The sequence below is a fragment of the Oncorhynchus clarkii genome, chromosome 31, assembly GCF_045791955.1.
Source record: "Oncorhynchus clarkii lewisi isolate Uvic-CL-2024 chromosome 31, UVic_Ocla_1.0, whole genome shotgun sequence".
Lineage (NCBI taxonomy): Eukaryota > Metazoa > Chordata > Actinopteri > Salmoniformes > Salmonidae > Oncorhynchus > Oncorhynchus clarkii.
The window spans coordinates 24,559,795-24,583,546 of record NC_092177.1 but is presented as its reverse complement, the minus strand read 5'-3'; the positions used below and the strand labels follow the sequence as shown (position 1 = coordinate 24,583,546).

The following is a 23,752-nucleotide window of genomic DNA, read 5'->3' as shown; positions in this document are numbered from 1 at the left end:
TCTTAATGTGTTTGAGCCAATTAGTTGTGTTGTGACAAGGTAGGGGTGGTATACAGAAGATAGTCCGATTTGGCAAAAAGCCAAGTCCATATTATGGCAAGGAGCGCTCAAATAAGCAAAGAGAAACGACAGTCCATCATTACTTTAAGACTTGAAAGGACTTGAAAAGACTACCCAGAGTTACCTCTGCTGCAGAGTATATGTTCATGAGAGTTACACGCCTCCAGAAATTGCAACACAAATAAATGCTTCACAGAGTTTAAGTAACAGACACATCTCAACATCAACTGTTCAGAGGAGACTGTGTGAATCAGGCCTTCATGGTCGAATTGCTGTAACGAAACCACTACTAAAGGACACAAATAATAAGAAGAGACTTGCTTGGGCCAAGAAACACGAGCAATGGACATTAAACTGGTGGATATACGTCTTTGGTCTGATGAGTCCAAATTTGAGGTTTTTGGTTCCAACCAAAGTGTCTTTATGATATTCAGAGTAGGTGAACGGATGATCTCTGCATGTGTGGTTCCCACCGTGAAGCATGGAGGAAGAGGTGTGATGGTGTGGGGGTGCTTTTCTGGTGACACTGCCAGTGATTTATTTAGAATTCAAGGCACACTTAACCAGCATGGCTACCACAGCATTCTGCAGCGATATGCCATCCCATCTGGTTTGCGCTTAGTGGGACTATCATTTATTTTTCAACAGGACAATGACCCAATACACCTCCAGGCTGTGTAAGGGCTATTTGACCAAGAAGGAGAGTGATGGAGTGCTCCATCAGATGTCCTGGCCTTCACAATTCCCTGTTTCCACCCAATTGAGAAGATTTGAGATGAGTTTGACCACAGAGTGAAGGAAAAGCAGCCAACAAGTGCTCAGCATATGTGGAAACTCCTTCAATACCGTTGGTAAAGCCTTCCAGGTGAAGCTGGTTGAGAGAATGCCAAGAGTGTGCAAAGCTGTCATCAATGCAAAGGGTTGCTACTTTGAAGAATCTCAAATCTAAAATATATTTTGATTTGTTTAACACTTTTTTGGTTAGTACATGATTCCATATGTGTTTTTTCATATGTCTTCACTATTGTTCAACAATGCACAAAATAGTAAAAATAAAGAAAAACCCTTGCATGAGTAGGTGTGTCCAAACTTTTCACTGGTACTGTGTATATTTGTTGCTGGGTGTAGCATTTATTTTTTTTTTTAATGGCCAAATAAAATAAAATACTCTTTCTTTACAGCCCTATACAGTGAAGTCATCATGTCCTCTCGTCTAATCACAATACTTTCATCCAGCGTGGAACCTATGATGAACTACAACGGTAAATTCCAAGAGTGATATTTTATCATATCAAAAAGTGTGCCCAGAGAATTCAAGGCACTTTGTCAATAAATACTTTGTCTTCAACCTCAAATTCAGAATTAATTGTTTGAATTCAGTGAAATGTCAACTGTGGTTTTAGGGGGACGGATCCATGGCGCTCCCGCTTCCCTGCGTCCCAAACATCTCCTGGAGGAGGACAGGGAGTCAGGCCTTGGGTCCACTCTGGACCTCATCAGCAGCTTGGAGGGGTACAGCCAGGAGGATGAACCAACCTCACCCACCTCCTCCCCCAAACCAAGGGAAGGGAACAGTCCCCCCAAAGAGCAAGGTACAGCACTCTGAAGTTCCAGACACATTTTCCCCCTGCATGCAATTATACTATATTTACGTCAACACTCCTACAAGAGGAGATACTGTGTAGTGAACGTGGAAGAGAGTCATTGTGATAACCTATTAGTCAGTCATTTTTATTTTATTTTATTAGGCTCCCAATGGGCCCACACCAATGCTGACAGCTAGTTTTCCTGGGATCTGGCACAGTGAATAATACATTACAGACACAAATACTTTACCATTTACATGCATTTAAAACATGAAAGGAAAATGTTCCTTTTTTTACAAACACATTTATGTAAATGGTATATTATAGAAGGGTCTAGACACCTTTTTTGTGATTTCATGTTTTTGAGAAACTTATCCAAAATAGTAAATCACTTCCTCATCCTCCTTGTGTACTATGGGGCCCCCGAAAAAACATGAACAAAGGTTCCAAAAACACCCTAATTCGTCCTTTTAGAAACAGCCAAGCTCTCAGTGAAGTGATCATCCAAATTTTATCTGCAATATTTTATTCCATTTTCTACGACTCAAGCCGTTCACCCTTTCCAGCTGTTCCATTCTCTGTGTAGCCTGCTGCTACAGGTAACTGCCACAATTGTAATGAATACTCAGGGAGAAAAAGGTGTAGATTCACGCACAGAGCGTGGCAGGTGTTTATTTCGCCTTCACAGAAGGCAGGAATTGTGGTCACAGGCAGGCAATGGTCATACACTGGTAGGCAAACAGGCAGGTTAATCAAAACCAGGACTGAAGACCATAACTGGTTCTCACAAATGAGCTAGGAAAAGGCTTAGTAGAGTCAAAATGAACAATACCTCACAAAGGCACAAACAGAATGAACTGAACTAAATAAGGAGCTGATGAGACCGGGTGAGTAACTAACACATGTGAAATCAATGAACAAAAATGAAAGACAGGGCTACATTGAAAGACAGGGCTACATTCAAGAACACAACAAAACAAGGTTGACTAAGAAAATAAATACAGAACCTTACAAAAATAAAATAAACACCAACATAAAATGTCTTAATAGGGCGTTGGCCATCATGACTTGCCAGAACAGCTTCAGTGTGCCTTGGCATAGATTTCTTCTGTCCTTAATTGTCTAGTGTTGGTGATCGCGTGCCCACTGGAGCCGCTTTCTTCTTGTTTTCAGTTGATAGGAGTGGAACCTGGTGTTATTGTCTGCTGCAATAGCCCATCCTTGACAAGGATCAACGAGTTGTGCGTTCCTAGATGCCATTCTGCACACTACCGTTGTACTGCGCTGTTATTTGTCTGTTTGTGGCCTGCCTGTTAGCTTGCACAATTCTTGCCATTCTCCTTCAACTTCTGAAAAGCCCAGCAGGGCAGCTGTTTCTGAGATACTGGATCCGGCGTGTCTGGCACCAACGATTATACCAAGTCGTTTAGGTCACTCGTTTGGCCATTCAAACGTTCAATCGAACAGTAACTGAATGCCTCGATGCCTCGATGCAAGCCCCGGCCATGTGACTCAGTTTTGGTACAAGCAATCCATTTTCGTGGTAAACTGGCCACTGAGTGTATATACTGTGTATATATCTAAATCTACAACTAAAGTCACAAATGTACACAATTAATAATAAAGAAACAATACAACTAAAGATTACTAATGAGTGTGTGTTAAGAGTGTGTGTGTGTGCATCTATCTCTTATATGTACAGTACATGTCAGTGCATACACACAAACATTAGGTCACAATGGGGAGAGGCTTGACTTATTTTGTCATTACGTTGTTGCCTTGTCTTGTCAAAGCGATACTGTTTCTAAACTAGGACAAATGTTGGTTTGTTCTTCAGGAAGAAACATTGTAATAATGCATTTGTTCTTTCTATCTTTTTCTTTCTTGTTCTTTCGTTCTCTGGTTGTTTCTCTTGTTTTGATCAGCAGCCACCGCAGAACCTGACATGGAGCTCAGTCCCAACAGAGTCAGAGAATTCTTCATCAACTGTTCCAAGATCCCGCTCCTCCTCCTCCTCCTCTTCTTCTTTGTCTGTTCATTAGACACACTAAGTTCAGCGTTCCAGCTGGCTGGGGGTGAGTAGATTACACTCAACTGTCCCTCCGAGATGAATTAGGTAATGAGGGATTTTGTGTCTCACTATAATTAGGATGTTTTGCACTCTGTCCTCTCCTCTCTGGGTGTGCTTTGTCAGATTAACTGACTCGTGCATTTTGATGACTATGATGAGAAAACCATTGCCATGGTGTAGGAGATGTGTTAAGAGCTGTACATCCTGTATGTGTGTGACTGAAGGTAAGGTAGCAGGGGACATCTTCAAAGACAATGCGGTGCTGTCTAACCCAGTAGCAGGGCTGGTGGTGGGGATACTGGTCACTGTATTGGTCCAGAGCTCCTCCACATCCACCTCCATCATCGTCAGCCTCGTCTCCTCAGGATGTGAGTACTTGGAGAGAGAGATTCTGCATCTGCGTGTGTGTTCGTGCAGGCGTGTGTGTGTGTGTGTGTGTGTGTGACTGCAGTCTTGTGGGTGTGTGCATACATGTTTTTGGGCTTGTGTTGGTCTGCATGAGGGTGAAAACATGGCTTGTAAATCTGAACTGAGTGAATAGGATTAAAGGGACCAGTGAAACAAGATGCTTATGAATTTGAAACAAAGTGGTGGAGCTCTCTCATCATTGTCAGTGCTTAGTTATGTATAACAGTCTCTTGGGGTGGACTGTCTGCTGCCAATAGGGGTTATCCACAGAGACCTCTCATTCACTGTGTGTATGTGACCAGTGGCTATGGTACATCAGTATGCCAGGACTGTCTCTGTCTCAGCAGCCAATCTCAGAGAGGACACCAGGGGAATTATGGGCAATTACAACCGCCCAGCTTCCCTGTGCCTCCTGTCTGTCTGTGAGCTGTATGTATGTGTGAATGCGCAAAGGGTCATCATCTGCATATTAGGCCCCAGCAATAATAAAACCAGTTCTTCAGTTAAAAACTGAGATGCCTCCACTCACCTGCAAATTACCTTTAGTTTTCCCTCCATTAAAAGCATTTTGAAATAGGAAGGGTCAGGTTTGATAATATTTAAGCCCGAGCATTACCATAATCATGGCACTTTATGCAGTCTTTGAGAAGAAGCCAAAGTCATTACATAAATATGGGAGGTTGTGTAACTATGTGTGTGTGTGTGTGTGTGTGTGTGTGTGTCTGTCTATCTGTCTATCTGTCTGTCTGTCTGTCTGTCTGTCTGTCTGTCTGTCTGTCTGTCTGTCTGTCTGTCTGTCTGTCTGTCTTCCTTCCTTCCTTCCTTCCTTCCTTCCTTCCTTCCTTCCTTCCTTCCTTCCTTCCTTCCTTCCTTCCTTCCTTCCTTCCTTCTGACAGTGTTGGAGGTCCGGTCTGCCGTTCCTATCATCATGGGGACCAACATTGGGACATCGGTTACCAACACCATCGTAGCCATGATGCAGGCAGGGGAGAGAAATGACTTCAAACGGTACAAGGGGATGAGAGGAGAGCAGAGCAGAGGAGAGGAGAGGAGAGGAGAGGAGAGGAGAGGAGAGGAGAGGAGAGGAGAGGAGAGGAGAGGAGAGGAGAGAGGCTGTGCAGTGAACTGTACAACTGTACTTCTCTCCAGTCCATGTGCTGTCATGTTAACAGTATAACATCATCTAACCACATATAAGCCTATCAACAGCAGCAATGACATTTCTCAAGCCTGTTGACCCCATATCACTAACCTTATTAACCTCTCTGGGATATGTGGGATGCTAGCATTCCACCTAGCCAAAAGCCAGGGAAAATGCAGAGCGCCAAATTCAAATAAATTACTATAAAAATCGAACTTTCATGAAATCACACATGCAAGATACCAAATTAAAGCTACATTTGTTTTGAATCCAGCCAACATGTCAGATTTCAAAAAGGCTTTTCGGCGAAAGCAAACAATGATATTATCTGAGGACTGCACCATAGTAAATAAAGAGAGAGAAGCATATTTCAACCCTGCAGGCGCGACACAAAAATCAGAAATACAAATATAATTCATGCATTACCTTTGACGAGCTTCTTTTGTTGGCACTCCAATATGTCCCATAAACATCACAAATGGTCCTTTTGTTCGATTAATTCCGTTGATATATATCCAAAATGTCCATTTATTTGTCGCGTTTGATCCAGAAAAACACCGCTTCCAACTTGCGCAACGTGACTACAAAATATCTCAAAAGTTACCTGTAAACTTTGCCAAAACATTTCAAACTACTTTTGTAATACAACTTTAGGTATTTTTTAACGTAAATAATCAATAAAATTGAAGACGGGATGATCTGTGTTCAATACAGGAGGAAAACAAACTGTAGCTAGCTTTCTGGTCACACGCTTCTATCTAACAGTACACTTCAAGTTACCCTCGGTCAAGGTGGCCATACTTCTTCATTACACAAAGGAAAAACCCCAACCAATTTCTAAAGACTGTTGACATCCAGTGGAAGCGATAGGAACGGCAAGAAGGTCCCTTAGAAATCTGGATTCCCAATGAAACCCATTGAAAAGAGTGACCTCAAAAAAATACATCTGAATAGTTTGTCTTTGGGGTTTCACCTGCAAAAAGAGTTCTGTTATACTCACAGACATGATTCAAACAGTTTTAGAAGCTTCAGAGTGTTTTCTATCCAAATCTACTAATAATATGCATATCTTATCTTCTGGGGATGAGTATCACAATGACCTTTCTGCTCCGAGTTAAAACACTTTATTGTCCATTTAAAGTGAAATGGACACTTTCACTAAACTAACTTAAATAACTCAGTCACATAACTCAGTCACATAAGTACATGACGAAACAAGTAATGCGTAAGGGCATATTATTAAAAGTCATCAGTACAATTACCCATAACACCGCTAAGGTAAATTATTGGAGGAGATCAAACACACAATTAACCAACACACAACTGGGTTCTGTCTCTGTGTTCAGTGCGTTTGCTGGGGCTACCATCCATGACTGTTTCAACTGGCTGTCTGTGCTGGTGCTGCTGCCGATGGAGGTGGCTACAGGGCTGATGACCCACCTGGCCCACATCGTAGTCACCAGCTTCAACATCCAGACTGGAGAGGACGCCCCTGAGCTACTGAAGGTCATCACTGAACCAGTCACTAAACTTATCATACAGGTATTAACCAGTCATTAAACTCATCATACAAGTGTTAACCAGTCATTAAACGTATCATACAGGTATTATCGAGTCATTAAACTTATCATACAGGTATTAACCAGTCATTAAACGTATCATACAGGTATTAACCAGTCATTAAACTCATCATACAGGTATTAACCAGTCATTAAACTCATCATACAAGTGTTAACCAGTCATTAAACATATCATACAGGTATTAACCAGTCATTAAACATATCATACAGGTGTTAACCAGTCATTAAACATATCATACAGGTGTTACCAGTCATTAAACTCATTATACAGGTGTTAACCAGTCATTAAACGTATCATACAAGTGTTAACCAGTCATTAAACGTATCATGCAGGTGCTAACCAGTCATTAAACTCATCATACAAGTGTTAACCAGTCATTAAACTCATCATACAGGTGTTAACCAGTCATTAAACTCATCATACAGGTGTTACCAGTCATTAAACTCATCATACAGGTGTTAACCAGTCATTAAACTCATCATACAGGTGTTACCAGTCATTAAACTCATCATACAGGTGTTACCAGTCATTAAACTCATCATGCAGGTGTTACCAGTCATTAAACTCATCATACAGGTGTTAACCAGTCATTAAACTCATCATACAGGTGTTAACCAGTCATTAAACTCATCATACAGGTGTTAACCAGTCATTAAACTCATCATACAGGTGTTAACTTCTCTGGGATATGTGGGACGGTAGCGTCTCACCTCGCCAACAGCCAGTTAAATTGCAGGGAGCCAAATTCAAAACAACAGAAATCCCATAATTAAAATTCCTCAAACATACAAGTATTTTACACCATTTTAAAGAAAAACTTCTTCTAAATCCATCCACAGTGTCCGATTTCAAAAAGGCTTTACGGCGAAAGCACACCAAACGATTATGTTAGGTCAGCACCTTGTCACAGAAAAACATACAGCCATTTTCCAGCCAAGGAGAGGGCTCACAAAAATCAGAAATAGTGATTAAATTAATCACTAACCTTTGATGATCTTCATCAGATGGCACTCACAGGACATGTTACACAATAAATTAGTGTTTTGTTCAACAAAGTTAATCTTTATGTCCAAAAACCTCATTTGAAATTGGTGTATTATATTTTTATTTATTTTTATTTCACCTTTATTTAACCAGGTAGGCTAGTTGAGAACAAGTTCTCATTTGCAACTGCGACCTGGCCAAGATAAAGCGTAGCAATTCGACACATACAACAACACAGAGTTACACATGGAATAAACAAAACATACAGTCAATAATACAGTAGAACAAAAGAAAACAAAAAGTCTATATACAAATATAGGCCATGGTGAGGAATATAGGCCTTAGTCCAAGGTGAGGAAGTAATTACAATATATTAATTACAATTACAATATATTACAATATAATTACAATATAGCAATTAAACACTGGAATGGTAGATCGGCAGAAGATGAATGTGCAGGTAGAGATACTGGGGTGCAAAGGAGCAAAATAAATAAATAAATACCAGTATGGGGATGAGGTAGGTAGATAGATGGACAGTTTACAGATAGGCTAAGTACAGGTGCAGTGATCTGTAAACTGCTCTGACAGCTGGTGCTTAAAGCTAATGAGGGAGATGTGAGTCTCCAGCTTCAGAGATTTTTGCAATTCGTTCCAGTCATGGGCAGCAGAGAACTGAAAGGAAAGACGACCAAAAGAGGAATTGGCTTTCGGGGTGACCAGTGAGTTATACCTGCTGGAGCGCGTGCTACGAGTTACCTAGCAGAGACTTGTAGATAACCTGTAGCCAGTGGGTTTGGCAACGAGTATGAAGCGAGGGCCAGCCAACGAGAGCGTACAGGTCGCAATGGTGGGTAGTGTATGGGGCTTTGGTGACAAAACGGATGGCACTGTGATAGACTGCATCCAGTTTGTTGAGTAGAGTGTTGGAGGCTATTTTATAGATGACATCACCGAAGTCGAGGATCGGTAGGATGGTCAGTTTTACGATGGTATGTTTGGCAGCATGAGTGAAGGACGCTTTGTTACGATATAGGAAGTCGCTTCTAGATTTAATTTTGAAATTGGAGATGCTTAATGTGCATCTGGAAGGAGAGTTTACAGTCTAACCAGACACCCAGATATTTGTAGTTGTCCACGTATTCTAAGTCAGAGACGTCCAGAGTAGTGATGCTGGACGGGCGAGCAGGTGCCGGCAGCGATCGATTGAAAAGCATGCATTTTGTTTTACTTGCGTTTAAGAGCAGTTGGAGGCCACGGAAGGAGAGTTGTATGGCATTGACGCTCGTCTGGAGGTTAGTTAACACAGTGTCCAAGGAGGGGCCAGAAGTATACAGAATGGTGTCGTCTGCGTAGAGGTGGATCAGAGAATCACCAGCAGCAAAAGCAACATCATTGAATTATACAGAAAAGAAAGTCGGCCCGAGAATTGAACCCTGTGGCACACCCATAGAGACTGTCACAGGTCCAGACAACAGGCCCTCCAACAACAGGCCCACTTAACTCTATCAGAGAAGTAGTTGGTAAACCAGGCGAGGCAATCATTTGAGAAAACAAGGCTGTCGAGTCTGCCAATAAGAATGCTGTGATTGACAGAGTCGAAAGCCTTGGCCAGGTCGATGAATACGGCTGCACAGTAATGTCTCTTATCGATGGCGGTTATGATGTCGTTTAGAACCTTGAGCGTGGCTGAGGTGCACCCATGACCAGATTGCATAGCGGAGAAGGTATGGTGGGATTCGAAATGGTCAGTAATCTGTTTGTTAACTTGGCTTTCGAAGACCTTAGAAAGACAGGGTAGGATAGATCTAGGATAGGTCTGTAGCAGTTTGGGTCTAGAGTGTCATGATCAGAAATGCATTGTCTCAAACAAACATCTGGTGAAAGTGGAGAGAGCCACATCAAAATACAGAAATACTCATAATAAACCTTGATAAAAGATACAAGTGTTATGCATGGAAATATAGATAAACTTCTCCTTCATGCAACCGCTGTGTCAGATTTCAAAATGGCTTTAAGGCGAAAGCACACCTTGCGTTTATGTTAGGTCAGCGTTAGTCACAGAAAAACATCCAGCCATTTTCCAAAGAAGGAGAGGTGTCAGAAAAGTCAGAAATAGCGTTATAAATATTCACTTACCTTTGATGATCTTGATCGGAATGCACTCCCAGGAATCCCAGTTCCACAATAAATGTTTGTTTTGTTCGATAAATCCATCATTTATGTCCAAATACCTCCTTTTTGTTCACGCATTTAGCCCAGTAATCCAAATGCATAATGCATGATCACTTGTTCAGACGAAATGTCAAAAAAGTTATATTACAGTACGTATAAACATGTCAAACGATTTATAGAATCAATCTTTAGGATGTTTTTAACATAAATCTTCAATAATGTTCCAACCAGATAATTCCTTTGTCTTTAGAAATGCAATGGAATGCAGCTACCTCTCACGGGCGCACGAGTGATCAGCTCATGGCACTCTGCCAGACCTCTGGCTCAAACAGCTCTCATTCTCTCCTCCTTCACAGTAGAAGCCTCAAACAAGGTTCTAAAGACTGTTGACATCCAGTGGAAGCCTTAGAAAGTGCAATGTAACCCCATAGACACTGTATATTCAATAGGCAATGACTTGAAAAACTACAAACCTCAGATTCCCCACTTCCTGGTTAGATTTTTTCTAAGGTTTTTGCCTGCCATATGAGTTCTGTTATACACAGACATCATTCAAACAGTTTTATAAACTTCAGAGTGTTTTCTATCCAAATATACTAATTATATGCATACTCTAGCTTTTGGGCCTGAGTAGCAGGCAGTTTACTCTGGGCACCTTTTTATCCAAGCTACTCAATACTGCCCCCCAGCCCCAAATAAGTTAACCAGTCATTAAACTTATCATACATGTATTAACCAGTTATTAAACTCATAATACAATATAAAAAACTGTCAATATAACACCTAATGAATACCTGTCATGAACATGTTGGCTGGGCTCCCCCTGTTGGCTGTGCTCCCTGCTTATGCCATCAAACTCCTGCAACTTATCCCGAATGTTGCTTCCGGCCTGGTGTTCAACCTTCCCAAGTTCTCCCATGTCACCCACTCCTCCGCACACTCCAATGACTTTCACTCGAAGCTCGCATCCTCTACAAAAATATATTTACTATGACTGTGATATGTGGTTGTCCCACCTAGCTATCTTAAGATGGATGCACTAACTGTAAGTCTATCTGGATAAGAACATCTGCTAAATGACTCAAATAAAATAAAAGTAAACAACCAATCTGTCTTGTCTCCATCAGTTGGATAGGCAGGTGATCACCGGCATCGCCATGGGAGATGAGAGGATGAGGAACAGGAGCCTAGTGAAGAAGTGGTGCCACACCGGGCTAGTTACGGTACAGACCCTCAACACCATCAATGTCTCAACACTGTCATCATTGTCATCACTGTCACTCCCAGACCCTCTGCCTCACCACATCACGGTCTCAACACTGTCACGGCCAACACCGTCATTATCATGACTGTCACCACCGTCACTCTTGAGCCTGTCACCCCCACCAGCTGTTAAGGCTTTGGTGCGATAAGCTCTGTCGCTGATGAGTCTTTCTCTGTCACTATCACAGTGATTTATGAATATACTGTCTGTGAATGATAAGACATAAGGCATACTGTTTGCTATGTTTATCTTCTCTCTACCTCGCACTCTCTCTCCTATCTATCTTATATGCTTCTAAACTCTCTCCCATTCTCTTTTCTATCAGTCCTCTATGAATATCAGCATCCCTGGTTCTTACAATTGTAGCTCCGCCCACCTCTGCTTGCAGGAAGGTGACATCACCTGGACCACTCAGAATCTCCCCTCCGAGGTTAACATCCAGAAATGTAAATCCAACATAAATTACTTACATTAAACTGACATATGTATAGTTTTATATACTATTTTTGACATCACACTTATTTTACTTATTATTTCTTTAAGGTTATTAGATTATTTTTAGATTTGGGTAATTTATAGTTAATTGTCATTGTTTTAGCAGAATAAGAACTTTATACATATGTAGAATCTCAATTTCAGCTAGTTTGCTACAGCAGGATAAGAATCCTGCAGCAACAAGAAATGTGAATTATATTTAATGGATATTTTTTGTAGCGCAAATCTGACATTTTTAAAATGGAAATTACAAACTTCAGAAGAATTAAAACCTTGAATACACTACACTTTTGCTTTTCCTGCTGAGCAGGAACATTTTCAGCAAAAAAGAGTGCTCAAGTTAAGATCCTACATCTTAAAGAAAATAATGCATGCCATTTAGCAGACACTTATCTCCAAAGAGACTCACAGTCATGCGTGCATACATTTTTTACATATGGGTGGTCCCGGGAGTCGAACCCACTACCCTAGTGTTGCAAATGCCATGCTCTACCAATCGAACTACAGACAAGAACATTGTTGTGTTATTTGTCGGGTGCTCCTGGTTTTCTCCAGGTAGGCATCTGTTTGCTGATGCCCATCTGTCAGACCTGACGGTGGGGCTGATCCTCCTGGCTGGCTCCCTGGCCCTGCTCTGCACCTGCCTGGTGCTACTGGTCAAGCTGCTCAACTCGCTCCTCCAAGGTCAAGTGGCAAAGGTCATCCAAAAGGTCATCAACACAGGTGGGCGCCGGTCGGAGATAGATTGAGAATGCCAAGTTTGAACATACTAAATATAACCTCCACTAGCAATACATTTTACATGGACAAGACAGACAGACAGACAGACAGACAGACAGACAGACAGACAGGCAGACAGGCAGACAGGCAGACAGGCAGACAGACAGACAGACAGACAGACAGACAGACAGACAGACAGACAGACAGAGAGAGAGAGTGTAGACGGACACGCCGATAGAGAGACAGACATACAGATGGACAGACGGACAGACAGACGGACAGACCTAATCAGGGTCGTCACTAGTTACCACAGCAACAAAGTCTAATTTTGTCTAAATCCAGCCTATTTCTGAAATCCACTAGCAAGATTTACAGACAGACAAGAAAGACAGACAGGTAGACCTAATCAGGATCTTGCTCTAACCATTTCAATGTAGACTTGCCGCATCCGTTTGGCTGGCTGGCGGGCTACCTGGCCATGTTTGTGGGAGCAGGGATGACCTTTGTAGTGCAGAGCAGCTCTGTGTTCACCTCTGCCCTGACACCACTTATAGGTGAGTGACCTCTGGCTAGGGGAACATCTACCTACCCCATTCTTGCATGAATAACAATTAAAGCAACATTTGTAGGTTTTCTATAATGATTGATTGTGATTGTTATAGACAGAATAATCATAGATAAAGGCAATTTATCAATTTGGTTTATTCAAATCAGTGGTTCAGGGGGTAGAAGAGAAGGTCAATAGTTTGGACAAGACAAACAGATTCACATGGGTTATGAAATCTATTCTTAGAAAAAGCATTGATGTATACCTGAAATACCTAGCCTACAAACACAATCTATGAACTCACACAGAGACATACATTCTAGTTTTATCTCATTGCTGACATGCTGGTCCATTCTAAAACCCCTGTGGTCTGTGAGATAACATGTTAATATACCTTAGAAAGACAGCAGGCAGGTAAACAAGTACAATCAGATAAACATTGACCCACTTCACATCACATAGTTTGATGAAGCCAGAGTAAAACTTCCTCATGCATCTTCATTTGATATATGGTTTGAATATTTACAAAAACATGAACAATGGATTAATAGGTCTTTTTTTGGGTTATCATCAGGTTAACCAGTTATGCAAATCTTAGTAAGGCACAGCATAAATCACGTTTCTTAAATCAAAGGGAATATTTCATTGGCTGATATAACAATAAATGGGTGTACATCTTCAGTTGATCAGTGACTTGTAAGACACATTGGAATCATACTGTTCTCTGGCTGGATGTTTCTGGATGTGAAGGTGTAGAGGAATGGATCCAAGCAGCTGTAGGTCAGAGATCCAACAATTATCCAATTGGATTTCCAGAACCCTCTCATAGTCTTATCCCCCACAAAGATGGCTGCCACTCCCAGCACATTCATTACATGGTGAGGAGTGCATGGAATGATGAAGGTCACAATGATGCTGGTCACTAACCTAGTCATCCTGGGACTCCTGAAGAAGGCTGTTTGGTTCACCTTTCTGTGGAGGTGGATATAGGCGGTGGCCACGAGAAGGGAACAACAAATCCCAGGACAGTATTGAGGAGTATACCGGCCATTTCCTGAGTGTCTGATGTGAAAACATACTGACACTGTACCTGTCCACTCTCATCTGGCTTCAAATCCGGTAACATCACCCTAGAAGACATATTCACAACCCCTGTTAGTCCCCAAAGGACAGCCAGCAGACCTGTCTTCCCTGCCCCTGACTCTGCCAGTCTGACCCAGCTGTGGGGTAGAGAAACAGGAGGTAGCATTGAATGCTCAGTAGTGTCACAGTAAGCAGGCTGGCTGGAACTACTGAAGAATAGCATGGAAATGTGATCCTCTGTAGCTCAGAAACTAGAGCATGGAGCTTGCAATGCCAGAATAGTGGGTTTGATTCCTGGGACCACACGTACGCAAGCATGACTATGTCGCTTAGAATAAAAATGTCTGCTAAATGGCATATATTCTATATGAACATACAAAGAGACAGGGTTTCAAGTAGATCAGAAACAGTCAGCATCTGGCTCAAACTGGCTATATCTTGGTTTTAGCGAAGGACAACCAATCACTGGGATGTTCTTGGGAATGCTGATTAGGCAGCAGAGAGACATGACCGCGCTAGGCTGTCATATAAAGTACTGTTCTCATCTGACAGGAGGTACAGTACTCTGAAGAGCTGTTTTTCTGTCCAGTGAATTTGCTATCCAAATATAGTCTTAGTGAGTTGGTAGTTATGGAAAGGCCCTGGTTAGATGTTGTGTGTCTGTGGGACTTTGCATGGGCCCTCTGAATATCCTGAACTTCTTATGTGAAACCACAAATGACGATGTGTTTATTTTAATTTACCTGGAGAATGTTGGATAACCAAGCAACCAATGAACTATCAGAGTTGTTTCTGCTCTAACATATGGAAAGTAAAATCAACCCCTCATATCGATTTCATATCTGATCTCTGGAGAATTTTAGGAAATGGAAATGGAAATGTTCTTTCATTTATAATGTAAACAATGTACATTATCCCAATATCACAGAAGGTTGGTGGCACCTTAATTGTGGAGGGTGGGCTCGTGGTAATGGCTGGAGCGGAATTGGTGGAATGGTATCAAATACTTCAAACACACGCTTTCTATCTATTCAATGCCATTCCATTTGCTCCATTCCAGCCATTATTATGAGCCGTCCTCCCCTCAGCAGCCTCCACTGCCCCAATATATCATACTTATATTTGCATCTAAGACTCAGTCTAAGACTCATTATTCCTCATTTTGACGGTGTGCAGATCTCTCTCTTCTTATATTTCAATTACCTTCAAATACATTCTTAAATAAGTATTTAGCCAAATTTTGTTTGAAAATAGTTGAATGTTGGAATGTATTTGCAAATACATTTGGAAAGTATTGGCATGTATTTAAACCTACTTCTAATTTAAGTAGTTGTAGTGGGCTGTGTATTTGAAAATACTCAAATACACAGAAAATAAGTATATCAAATACAAATACTTAAGTAATCGTACATTCGTATATTACACTGTTGAAATAACCAATGAGTGTCTGGAAATTCTACAAGATTGTGGCTTTCGGATGACTGGTGACTACTGGTCAGTGGTGGAAAAAGAACACAACTGTCATACTTGAGTAAAAGTAGAGATACCTTAGTAGAAAATGTCACATAGTAAAATACTACTTCAGTAAAAATCTAAAAGTATTTGGTTTTAAATATACTTAAGTATCAAAAGTAAATGTAATTGTCACGACTTGTTCGGGCGGCGTTCGGCAGTTGACGTCACTGACCTTCTAGCCATCGCCGATACACTTTTCATTTTCCATTTGTTTTGTCTTTGTCTTACACCTGATTTCAATCCCGCACTTGTTCATTATTTACCCTCTGTTCCCCCATGTTTGTTTGTGAGTAATTGTTCGTTGTAAATCGGTCCGTTTTTGTGGGCTCGCTATACTGCTTTGTATTTGTGTATTTTTGAGTAAAAGACCTTGATTACTCTCATATCTGCTGTCCTGCGCCTGACTCTCTACACCAGCTACACACAGGACCTTTACAGTAATTGCTAAAATGTGACTGACCGGATCGATTCGGTCTTACGTAGCAAATCAAATCAAATTTTATTAGTCACATGCGCCGAATACAACAGGTATTTCACCTTACAGTGAAATGCTTACTTGCGAGCCCCTAACCAACAGTGCAGTTTTAAAAAATACGGATAAGAATAAGAGATAAAAGTAACAAGAAATTAAAGAGCAGCAGTAAAAAATAACAATATGTACAGGGGGGTGCCGGTACAGTGTCAATTTGCGGGGGCACCGGTTAGTTGAGGTAGTATGTACATGCAGGTAGAGTTATTTAAAGTGATTATGCGTAGATGACAACAGAGAGTGGCCGTGGTGAGGAGAGGGGAGGGTGGGCAATGCAAATAGTCTGGCATTTGACTAGCAACATTTGAAATTGTGTTTTTTACATTGGATATACAGTAAGTAGAGACTCAGAGCTAGAAAATTGTATATCATACAATATAGTTGAGGAACAATGGGAAAGTAATTCTGCTTTGAAAGTTGATCAACTCAGTCTCCGGCTCAAACTGGAAAGATTGTGGTTTTAACGAAAGTTGAACATCACTGCGATGTTCCCTGGAACTCCGATCAGGAAGCAGAGAGGCAGGACTATGCTAGAGGCTAGATGTCCACAGTTCCAGGAGAAGACTGAATGACTGAGGAAGGAAGCATAGAGACAGGACCACGCTAGAGGCTAGTCGTCCACAGTTCCAGGAGAAGGCTGAAGGACTGAGGAAGGAAGCAGAGAGACAGGACCACGCTACAGGCTAGACGTCCACAGTTCCAGGAGAAGGCTGAAGGACTGAGGAAGGAAGTAGAGAGACAGGACCATGCTAGAGGCTAGACGTCCACAGTTCCAGGAGAAGGCTGAAGGACTGAGGAAGGAAGCAGAGAGACAGGACCACACTAGAGGCTAGTCGTCCACAGTTCCAGGAGAAGGCTGAAGGACTGAGGAAGGAAGCAAAGAGACAGGACCACGCTAGAGGCTAGACGTTCACAGTTCCAGGAGAAGGCTGAAGGACTGAGGAAGGAAGCAGAGAGACAGGACCACGCTAGAGGCTAGACGTCCACAGTTCCAGGAGAAGGTTGAAGGACTGAGGAAGGAAGCAGAGAGACAGGACCACGCTAGAGGCTAGACGTCCACAGTTCCAGGAGAAGGCTGAAGGACTGAGGAAGGAAGCAGAGAGGCAGGACCACGCTAGAGGCTAGACGTCCACAGTTCCAGGAGAAGGCTGAAGGACTGAGGAAGGAAGCAGAGAGACAGGACCACGCTAGAGGCTAGACGTCCACAGTTCCAGGAGAAGGTTGAAGGACTGAGGAAGGAAGCAGAGAGACAGGACCACGCTAGAGGCTAGACGTCCACAGTTCCAGGAGAAGGCTGAAGGACTGAGGAAGGAAGCAGAGAGACAGGACCACGCTAGAGGCTAGACGTCCACAGTTCCAGGAGAAGGCTGAAGGACTGAGGAAGGAAGTAGAGAGACAAGCCCACGCTAGAGGCTAGACGTCCACAGTTCCAGGAGAAGGCTGAAGGACTGAGGAAGGAAGTAGAGAGACAGGACCACGCTAGATTCTAGACGTCCACAGTTCCAGGAGAAGGCTGAAGGACTGAGGAAGGAAGTAGAGAGACAGGATCACACTAGAGGCTAGATGTCCACAGTTCCAGGAGAAGGCTGAAGGACTGAGGAAGGAAGTAGAGAGACAGGATCACGCTAGAGGCTAGATGTCCACAGTTCCAGGAGAAGGCTGAAGGACCGAGGAAGGAAGTGTTGGAGGTGGAATAGTTTAAGGTGGACAAGTTGCTCCATTTCTAACAGAGAGATTAACGGACTGGTTGACTGGGACGAAGTCAGCTCCATGTTTAGACCTCTGCTCTACCAGAGGTGGTACCGAGTTAATGACATCAGACAGTTTTTAGAACAGCTGGTTTTCTGTCATGTGAATATTTCCTATTCAAATACAGTCTCAGTGAAGTGGTGGTTTGGGAAAAGCTCTGGTTGGATGTTGTGTGTCAATATGTATTTTCATGGGACATCTGAATATACTGAACTCATGACACATGATTATCTTGTTTGTCAGTTCATCTTGAATTTTCTAGTTAGAATCTTGGACAACCTTTGGACAGGAAGGTGGGTTCCTATTCTAACTTGAAACATATTGGGTGGATGAGTGTTGTTATACATGTTCAGATGACGGGCTACACGTTGGTGGTGTAAGCCAGTGGTTCTCAAACTGTACCAGTATCACCAATATGTACCTTTTTATGTGCATTTTACCTGTAAGCCTATGGTCATCTTACAGCAGACACGCTTTTCTGTGTGCCACATGAACAATGATGAACCCTGCTCCTGGTTTGCAGGTATTGGTGTGATCAGTCTGGAGAGGGCCTATCCACTGACTCTGGGCTCCAACATCGGCACCACAACCACAGCCCTGCTGGCAGCCCTGGCCAGCCCTGGGGACAAACTGGCTGCTGCCATACAGGTATGGACCGTTTGCAACTTGCATTCAAATAAAAGGGCTGAGAAACAGCAAAAGATACCTTTCCCCCAATGTCCATCTAATACCGTCCATCTTGTCTTTCCTCTCAAATGTCCATCTAATACCGTCCATCTTGTCTTTCCTCTCAAATGTCCATCTAATACTGACCATCTTGTCTTTCCTCTCAAACGTCCATCTAATACCGTCCATCTTGTCTTTCCTCTCAAATGTCCATCTAATACTGACCATCTTGTCTTTCCTCTCAAATGTCCATCTAATACCGTCCATCTTGTCTTTCCTCTCAAATGTCCATCTAATACTGACCATTTTGTCTTTCCTCTCAAATGTCCACCTAATACCGTCCATCTTGTCTTTCCTCTCAAATGTCCACTTAATACCGTCCATCTTGTCTTTCCTCAAATGTCCACCTAAAATGTCCAAATGTCCACTTAATACCGTCCATCTTGTCTTTCCTCTCAAATGTCCACCTAATACCGTCCATCTTGACTTTCCTCTCAAATGTCCATCTAATACCGTCCATCTTGTCTTTCCTCTCAAATGTCCACCTAATACCGTCCATCTTGTCTTTCTCTCAAATGTCCATCTAATACTGACCATCTTCTTTCTTCTCAAATGTCCATCTAATACCGTCCATCTTGTCTTTCCTATCAAATGTTCATCTAATACTGTCCATCTTGTCTTTCCTCTCAAATGTCCATCTAATACCGTCCATCTTGACTTTCCTCTCAAATGTCCACCTAATACTGACCATCTTGTCTCCAGATTGCTCTGTGTCACTTCTTCTTCAACATCCTGGGAATCCTGCTGTGGTACCCCATCCCTGTGACACGTGTCCCTATCCGCATGGCTCGTGCCCTGGGTGAACGCACCGCCAAGTACCGCTGGTTCGCTGTCCTCTACCTCCTCATCTGTTTCCTGCTCCTCCCGTCCCTGGTCCTAGGCCTCTCATTGGCTGGCTGGAGAGTGATGGTGGGAGTGGGCGCACCATTTGTGGGTGTGACTGTTTTCATTGCCTTGGTGAACCTGATGCAGGTGGGTTAGAAATACTGTAATCAGCCATTCTTGGAGAACATTTGAAGTCGAATTGATAATGGAGACTACATTTTTACAAAGATTTTCTACGCAACTTTCATTGTCATCCAAGAGTGGTTGAATAGTTCAGATGTATCAAATTTGATTGGTCTATGGTTGGTTGGTAACAACATTTCTCTGTGCTGCAGGCTCACAGCCCCGGCCACCTGCCCGCCCGTCTCCAGAGCTGGGACTTCCTGCCTCGCTGGATGCGCTCCCTCAAACCCCTTGACAGGGTCATCACCAAGGCAACTGGCTGCTGCAGCACTGGCCAAGCAACCGGAGATGACCAGGCGGCGCCCATGAACGCGGTAACGACCCATGTTGACCCCAAGATTGCATCCGCCCAGAGGAAGGCTGACCTGGCGTATGATCACCCCGTTTTTGAGTTCCTGGATGAGACGAAGCCAGGTGTACCTGTTTTTAAACTGAAGGGTCTGGAGAGGTGTAACAGCACACCCCTCTAAAGGAGATGGGTCTTGGTCTGACATGGGAAGGGTTGGTTTAATATTTTCTATTTAATCTCAGGAGTGCACTGCTCTGGGCCTCAGGGGCCATAGAGTGTTCTCGTCCTTGGCTTATAATCTATGATTGATTTCTGCCAGCTGTGCAGTCTCTCTATAGCTAATCAATGACACATATTGATAAATTAAGTGCCTGGGAGATTACTGTACAGTATAAAGCCCAGAAGGAGATCTTATAGTCCTTGAGGACTGGAGTTGTTCACCCTCTTCTGTGAATATGTTTTATTATCATAGTGAACCAGACTGGATCCAGTAGTCTAGATTGAAGATAACAGAGGTTAAGACAACATATTCTAATATCCCATAACTCTTTGCAAAAATGGGACCAGCTATGCTAGTTAACATCGGTGCTGGTCCAATGAATTTGTTTATTTTCGAACGCTGTCACATGGAATTATTCTATTGTCCTAACCAGTATATTTTCTACCTAGCCAGTATCTAGTTCCCTAAGTGGGGTTGGGATGGATAAGCACTCCAAGACATCCCAGTGGAATCAAAGAGGGCTCACTTCACAGATAATCTAAACCAGATGGGTGTACATGAAATGAATGTGTACTGTGTGGGTTAGAATATTCATCGTAGGTGTGTTTTGTCTGTGTAAATGTGTCTGTTTGTGGGTTTGCTTATGTGTTCGTCATACAAGCGTGCACCTACTCTAGCAAATGTAGCTTCACAGAAGTCAGTTGATTATGCAGAAGAAGATCATGCTTTAAGCCCCTTGATGATGCTGTTCCCTGTAGGGGAGAAATACTTTGCTAGCACTTTGGGAACAGAATGAAATGTTCAGATAAACAGTGTCTCTCTTTGCTCCATGAACAAAACCAGAGTGCAGAGTGTGCAATGATATGAAACACTAAAAGGAACGTGTTTGTCAGACAAGGGTGGAAAAAATATTTAGAAGAAATTCAAAGATACTAATAAAGTGCTTGCTACCGTATAATACAGCTCTCTGTATATGCCATTGATCGTTTCCTTGACAAGTGTCTATCTAATGATATAGCCACATTTATATAAAACAATGATATCTTGTCAAACATTGTGTACATACATTTGATTGATATATCGGTAGCCAGTCCTTTCAAATAAAAAAAAGCAATCATAAGTAACAAAAATCCAGAGAAAAACACTGTCTTTGCCGTGTCATGTCTGAAGTCATAGCTAAGTCAGTATCACATCATATAGCTACAAACCTGTGTTGTAGTTAGTGGGCAAAACAGTAGAACAGTTTCTAAAAGGTTATGCTAGTTAAACTTCCCAATAAGAACACAGAAGATAATTTTCCATTTTGAACATCTACTTTATTTCTGGCTACTCAACATGACCCTAGACTCCTCCACATCATCCATCCCCCTCAGGATCCCTCCACCCGTCATTCAATCAGCAGCCCTCCACCCTTTCACCCCATTGGTCATTCAATCAGCAGCCCTCCACCCTGCCACCCCGTCGATCATTCAATCAGCAGCCCTCCACCCTGCCACCCTGTCGATCATTCAATCAGCAGCCCTCCACCCTGCCACCCCGTCGGTCATTCAATCAGCAGCCCTCCACCCTTTCACCCCATCGGTCATTCAATCAGCAGCCCTCCACCCTTTCACCCCATCGGTCATTCAATCAGCAGCCCTCCACCCTGCCACCCCGTCGATCATTCAATCAGCAGCCCTCCACCCTGCCACCCCGTCAGTCATTCAATCAGCAGCACTCCACCCTGCCACCCCGTCAGTCATTCAATCAGCAGCCCTCCACCCTGCCACCCCGTCGATCATTCAATCAGCAGCCCTCCACCCTGCCACCCCGTCAGTCATTCAATCAGCAGCCCTCCACCCTGCCACCCCGTCGGTCATTCAATCAGCAGCCCTCCACCCTGCCACCCCGTCAGTCATTCAATCAGCAGCCCTCCACCCTGCCACCCCGTTAGTCATTCAATCAGCAGCCCTCCACCCTGCCACCCCGTCGGTCATTCAATCAGCAGCCCTCAACCCTGCCACCCCGTCAATCATTCAGTCAGTAGCCCTCCACCCTGCCACCCCGTCAATCATTCAATCAGTAGCCCTGCACTCCACGCCGGCAGTGAGTTACTTTCCACCCTGTCCCCTACCCTCCAACCTCCACCCTGTCAGTCCCCTACCCTCACCCTGTCAGTCCCCTACCCTCCAACCTCCACCCTGTAAGTCCCCTACCCTCACCCTGTCAATCCCCTACCCTCCAACCTCCACCTTGTCAGTCCCCTACACTCCAAACTCCACCTTGTCAGTCCCCTACCCTCCAACCTCCACCCTGTCAAATCAAATCAAATCAAATTTATTTATATAGCCCTTCGTACATCAGCTGATATCTCAAAGTGCTGTACAGAAACCCAGCCTAAAACCCCAAACAGCAAGCAATGCAGGTGTAGAAGCACGGTGGCTAGGAAAAACTCCCTAGAAAGGCCAAAACCTAGGAAGAAACCTAGAGAGGAACCAGGCTATGTGGGGTGGCCAGTCCTCTTCTGGCTGTGCCGGGTGGAGATTATAACAGAACATGGTCAAGATCTTCAAATGTTCATAAATGACCAGCATGGTCGAATAATAATAAGGCAGAACAGTTGAAACTGGAGCAGCAGCACAGTCAGGTGGACTGGGGACAGCAAGGAGTCATCATGTCAGGTATTCCTGGGGCATGGTCCTAGGGCTCAGGTCCTCCGAGAGAGAGAAAGAAAGAGAGAATTAGAGAGAGCATATGTGGGATGGCCAGTCCTCTTCTGGCTGTGCCAGGTGGAGATTATAACAGAACATGGCCAAGATGTTCAAATGTTCATAAATGACCAGCATGGTCGAATAATAATAAGGCAGAACAGTTGAAAGAAACTGGAGCAGCAGCACGGCCAGGTGGACTGGTGACAGCAAGAAGTCATCATGTCAGGTAGTCCTGGGGCATGGTCCTAGGGCTCAGGTCCTCCGAGAGAGAGAAAGAGAGAATTAGAGAACGCACACTTAAATTCACACAGGACACCGAATAGGACAGGAGAAGTACTCCAGATATAACAAACTGACCCTAGCCCCCCGACACATAAACTACTGCAGCATAAATACTGGAGGCTGAGACAGGAGGGGTCAGGAGACACTGTGGCCCCATCCGAGGACACCCCCGGACAGGGCCAAACAGGAAGGATATAACCCCACCCACTTTGCCAAAGCACAGCCCCCACACCACTAGAGGGATATCTTCAACCACCAACTTACCATCCTGAGACAAGGCTGAGTATAGCCCACAAAGACCTCCGCCACGGCAAAACCCAAGGGGGGGGGGGGGGGGGGGGCGCCAACCCAGACAGGATGACCACATCAGTGAATCAACCCACTCAGGTGACGCACCCTCTCCAGGGACAGCATGAGAGAGCCCCAGTAAGCCAGTGACTCAGCCCCTGTAATAGGGTTAGAGGCAGAGAATCCCAGTGGAAAGAGGGGAACCGGCCAGGCAGAGACAGCAAGGGCGGTTCGTTGCTCCAGAGCCTTTCCGTTCACCCTCCCACTCCTGGGCCAGACTACACTCAATCATATGACCCACTGAAGAGATGAGTCTTCAGTAGAGACTTAAAGGTTGAGAC

At 43.5% G+C, this 23,752-nt stretch overlaps 1 protein-coding gene and 1 pseudogene across 1 annotated transcript; one reads left to right on the top strand and one right to left on the bottom strand.

The window, feature by feature from the left end:
- The first annotated feature begins 1,261 nt into the window (after window positions 1–1,261).
- LOC139390667 (sodium-dependent phosphate transport protein 2A-like) lies at window positions 1,262–21,281 on the top strand. The gene is made up of 13 exons (XM_071137939.1): window positions 1,262–1,322; window positions 1,464–1,652; window positions 3,572–3,721; window positions 3,942–4,085; window positions 5,022–5,133; window positions 6,613–6,808; window positions 11,134–11,229; window positions 11,596–11,716; window positions 12,321–12,488; window positions 12,923–13,039; window positions 18,432–18,556; window positions 19,337–19,606; window positions 19,795–21,281. Exons 1-13 carry the CDS (start codon window positions 1,262–1,264, stop codon window positions 20,110–20,112), a joined length of 2,067 nt encoding a protein of 688 aa, XP_070994040.1. The 3' UTR covers window positions 20,113–21,281.
- Window positions 13,719–14,433, bottom strand: LOC139390448 (N-formyl peptide receptor 3-like; annotated as a pseudogene).
- Window positions 21,282–23,752: the final 2,471 nt, after the last annotated feature.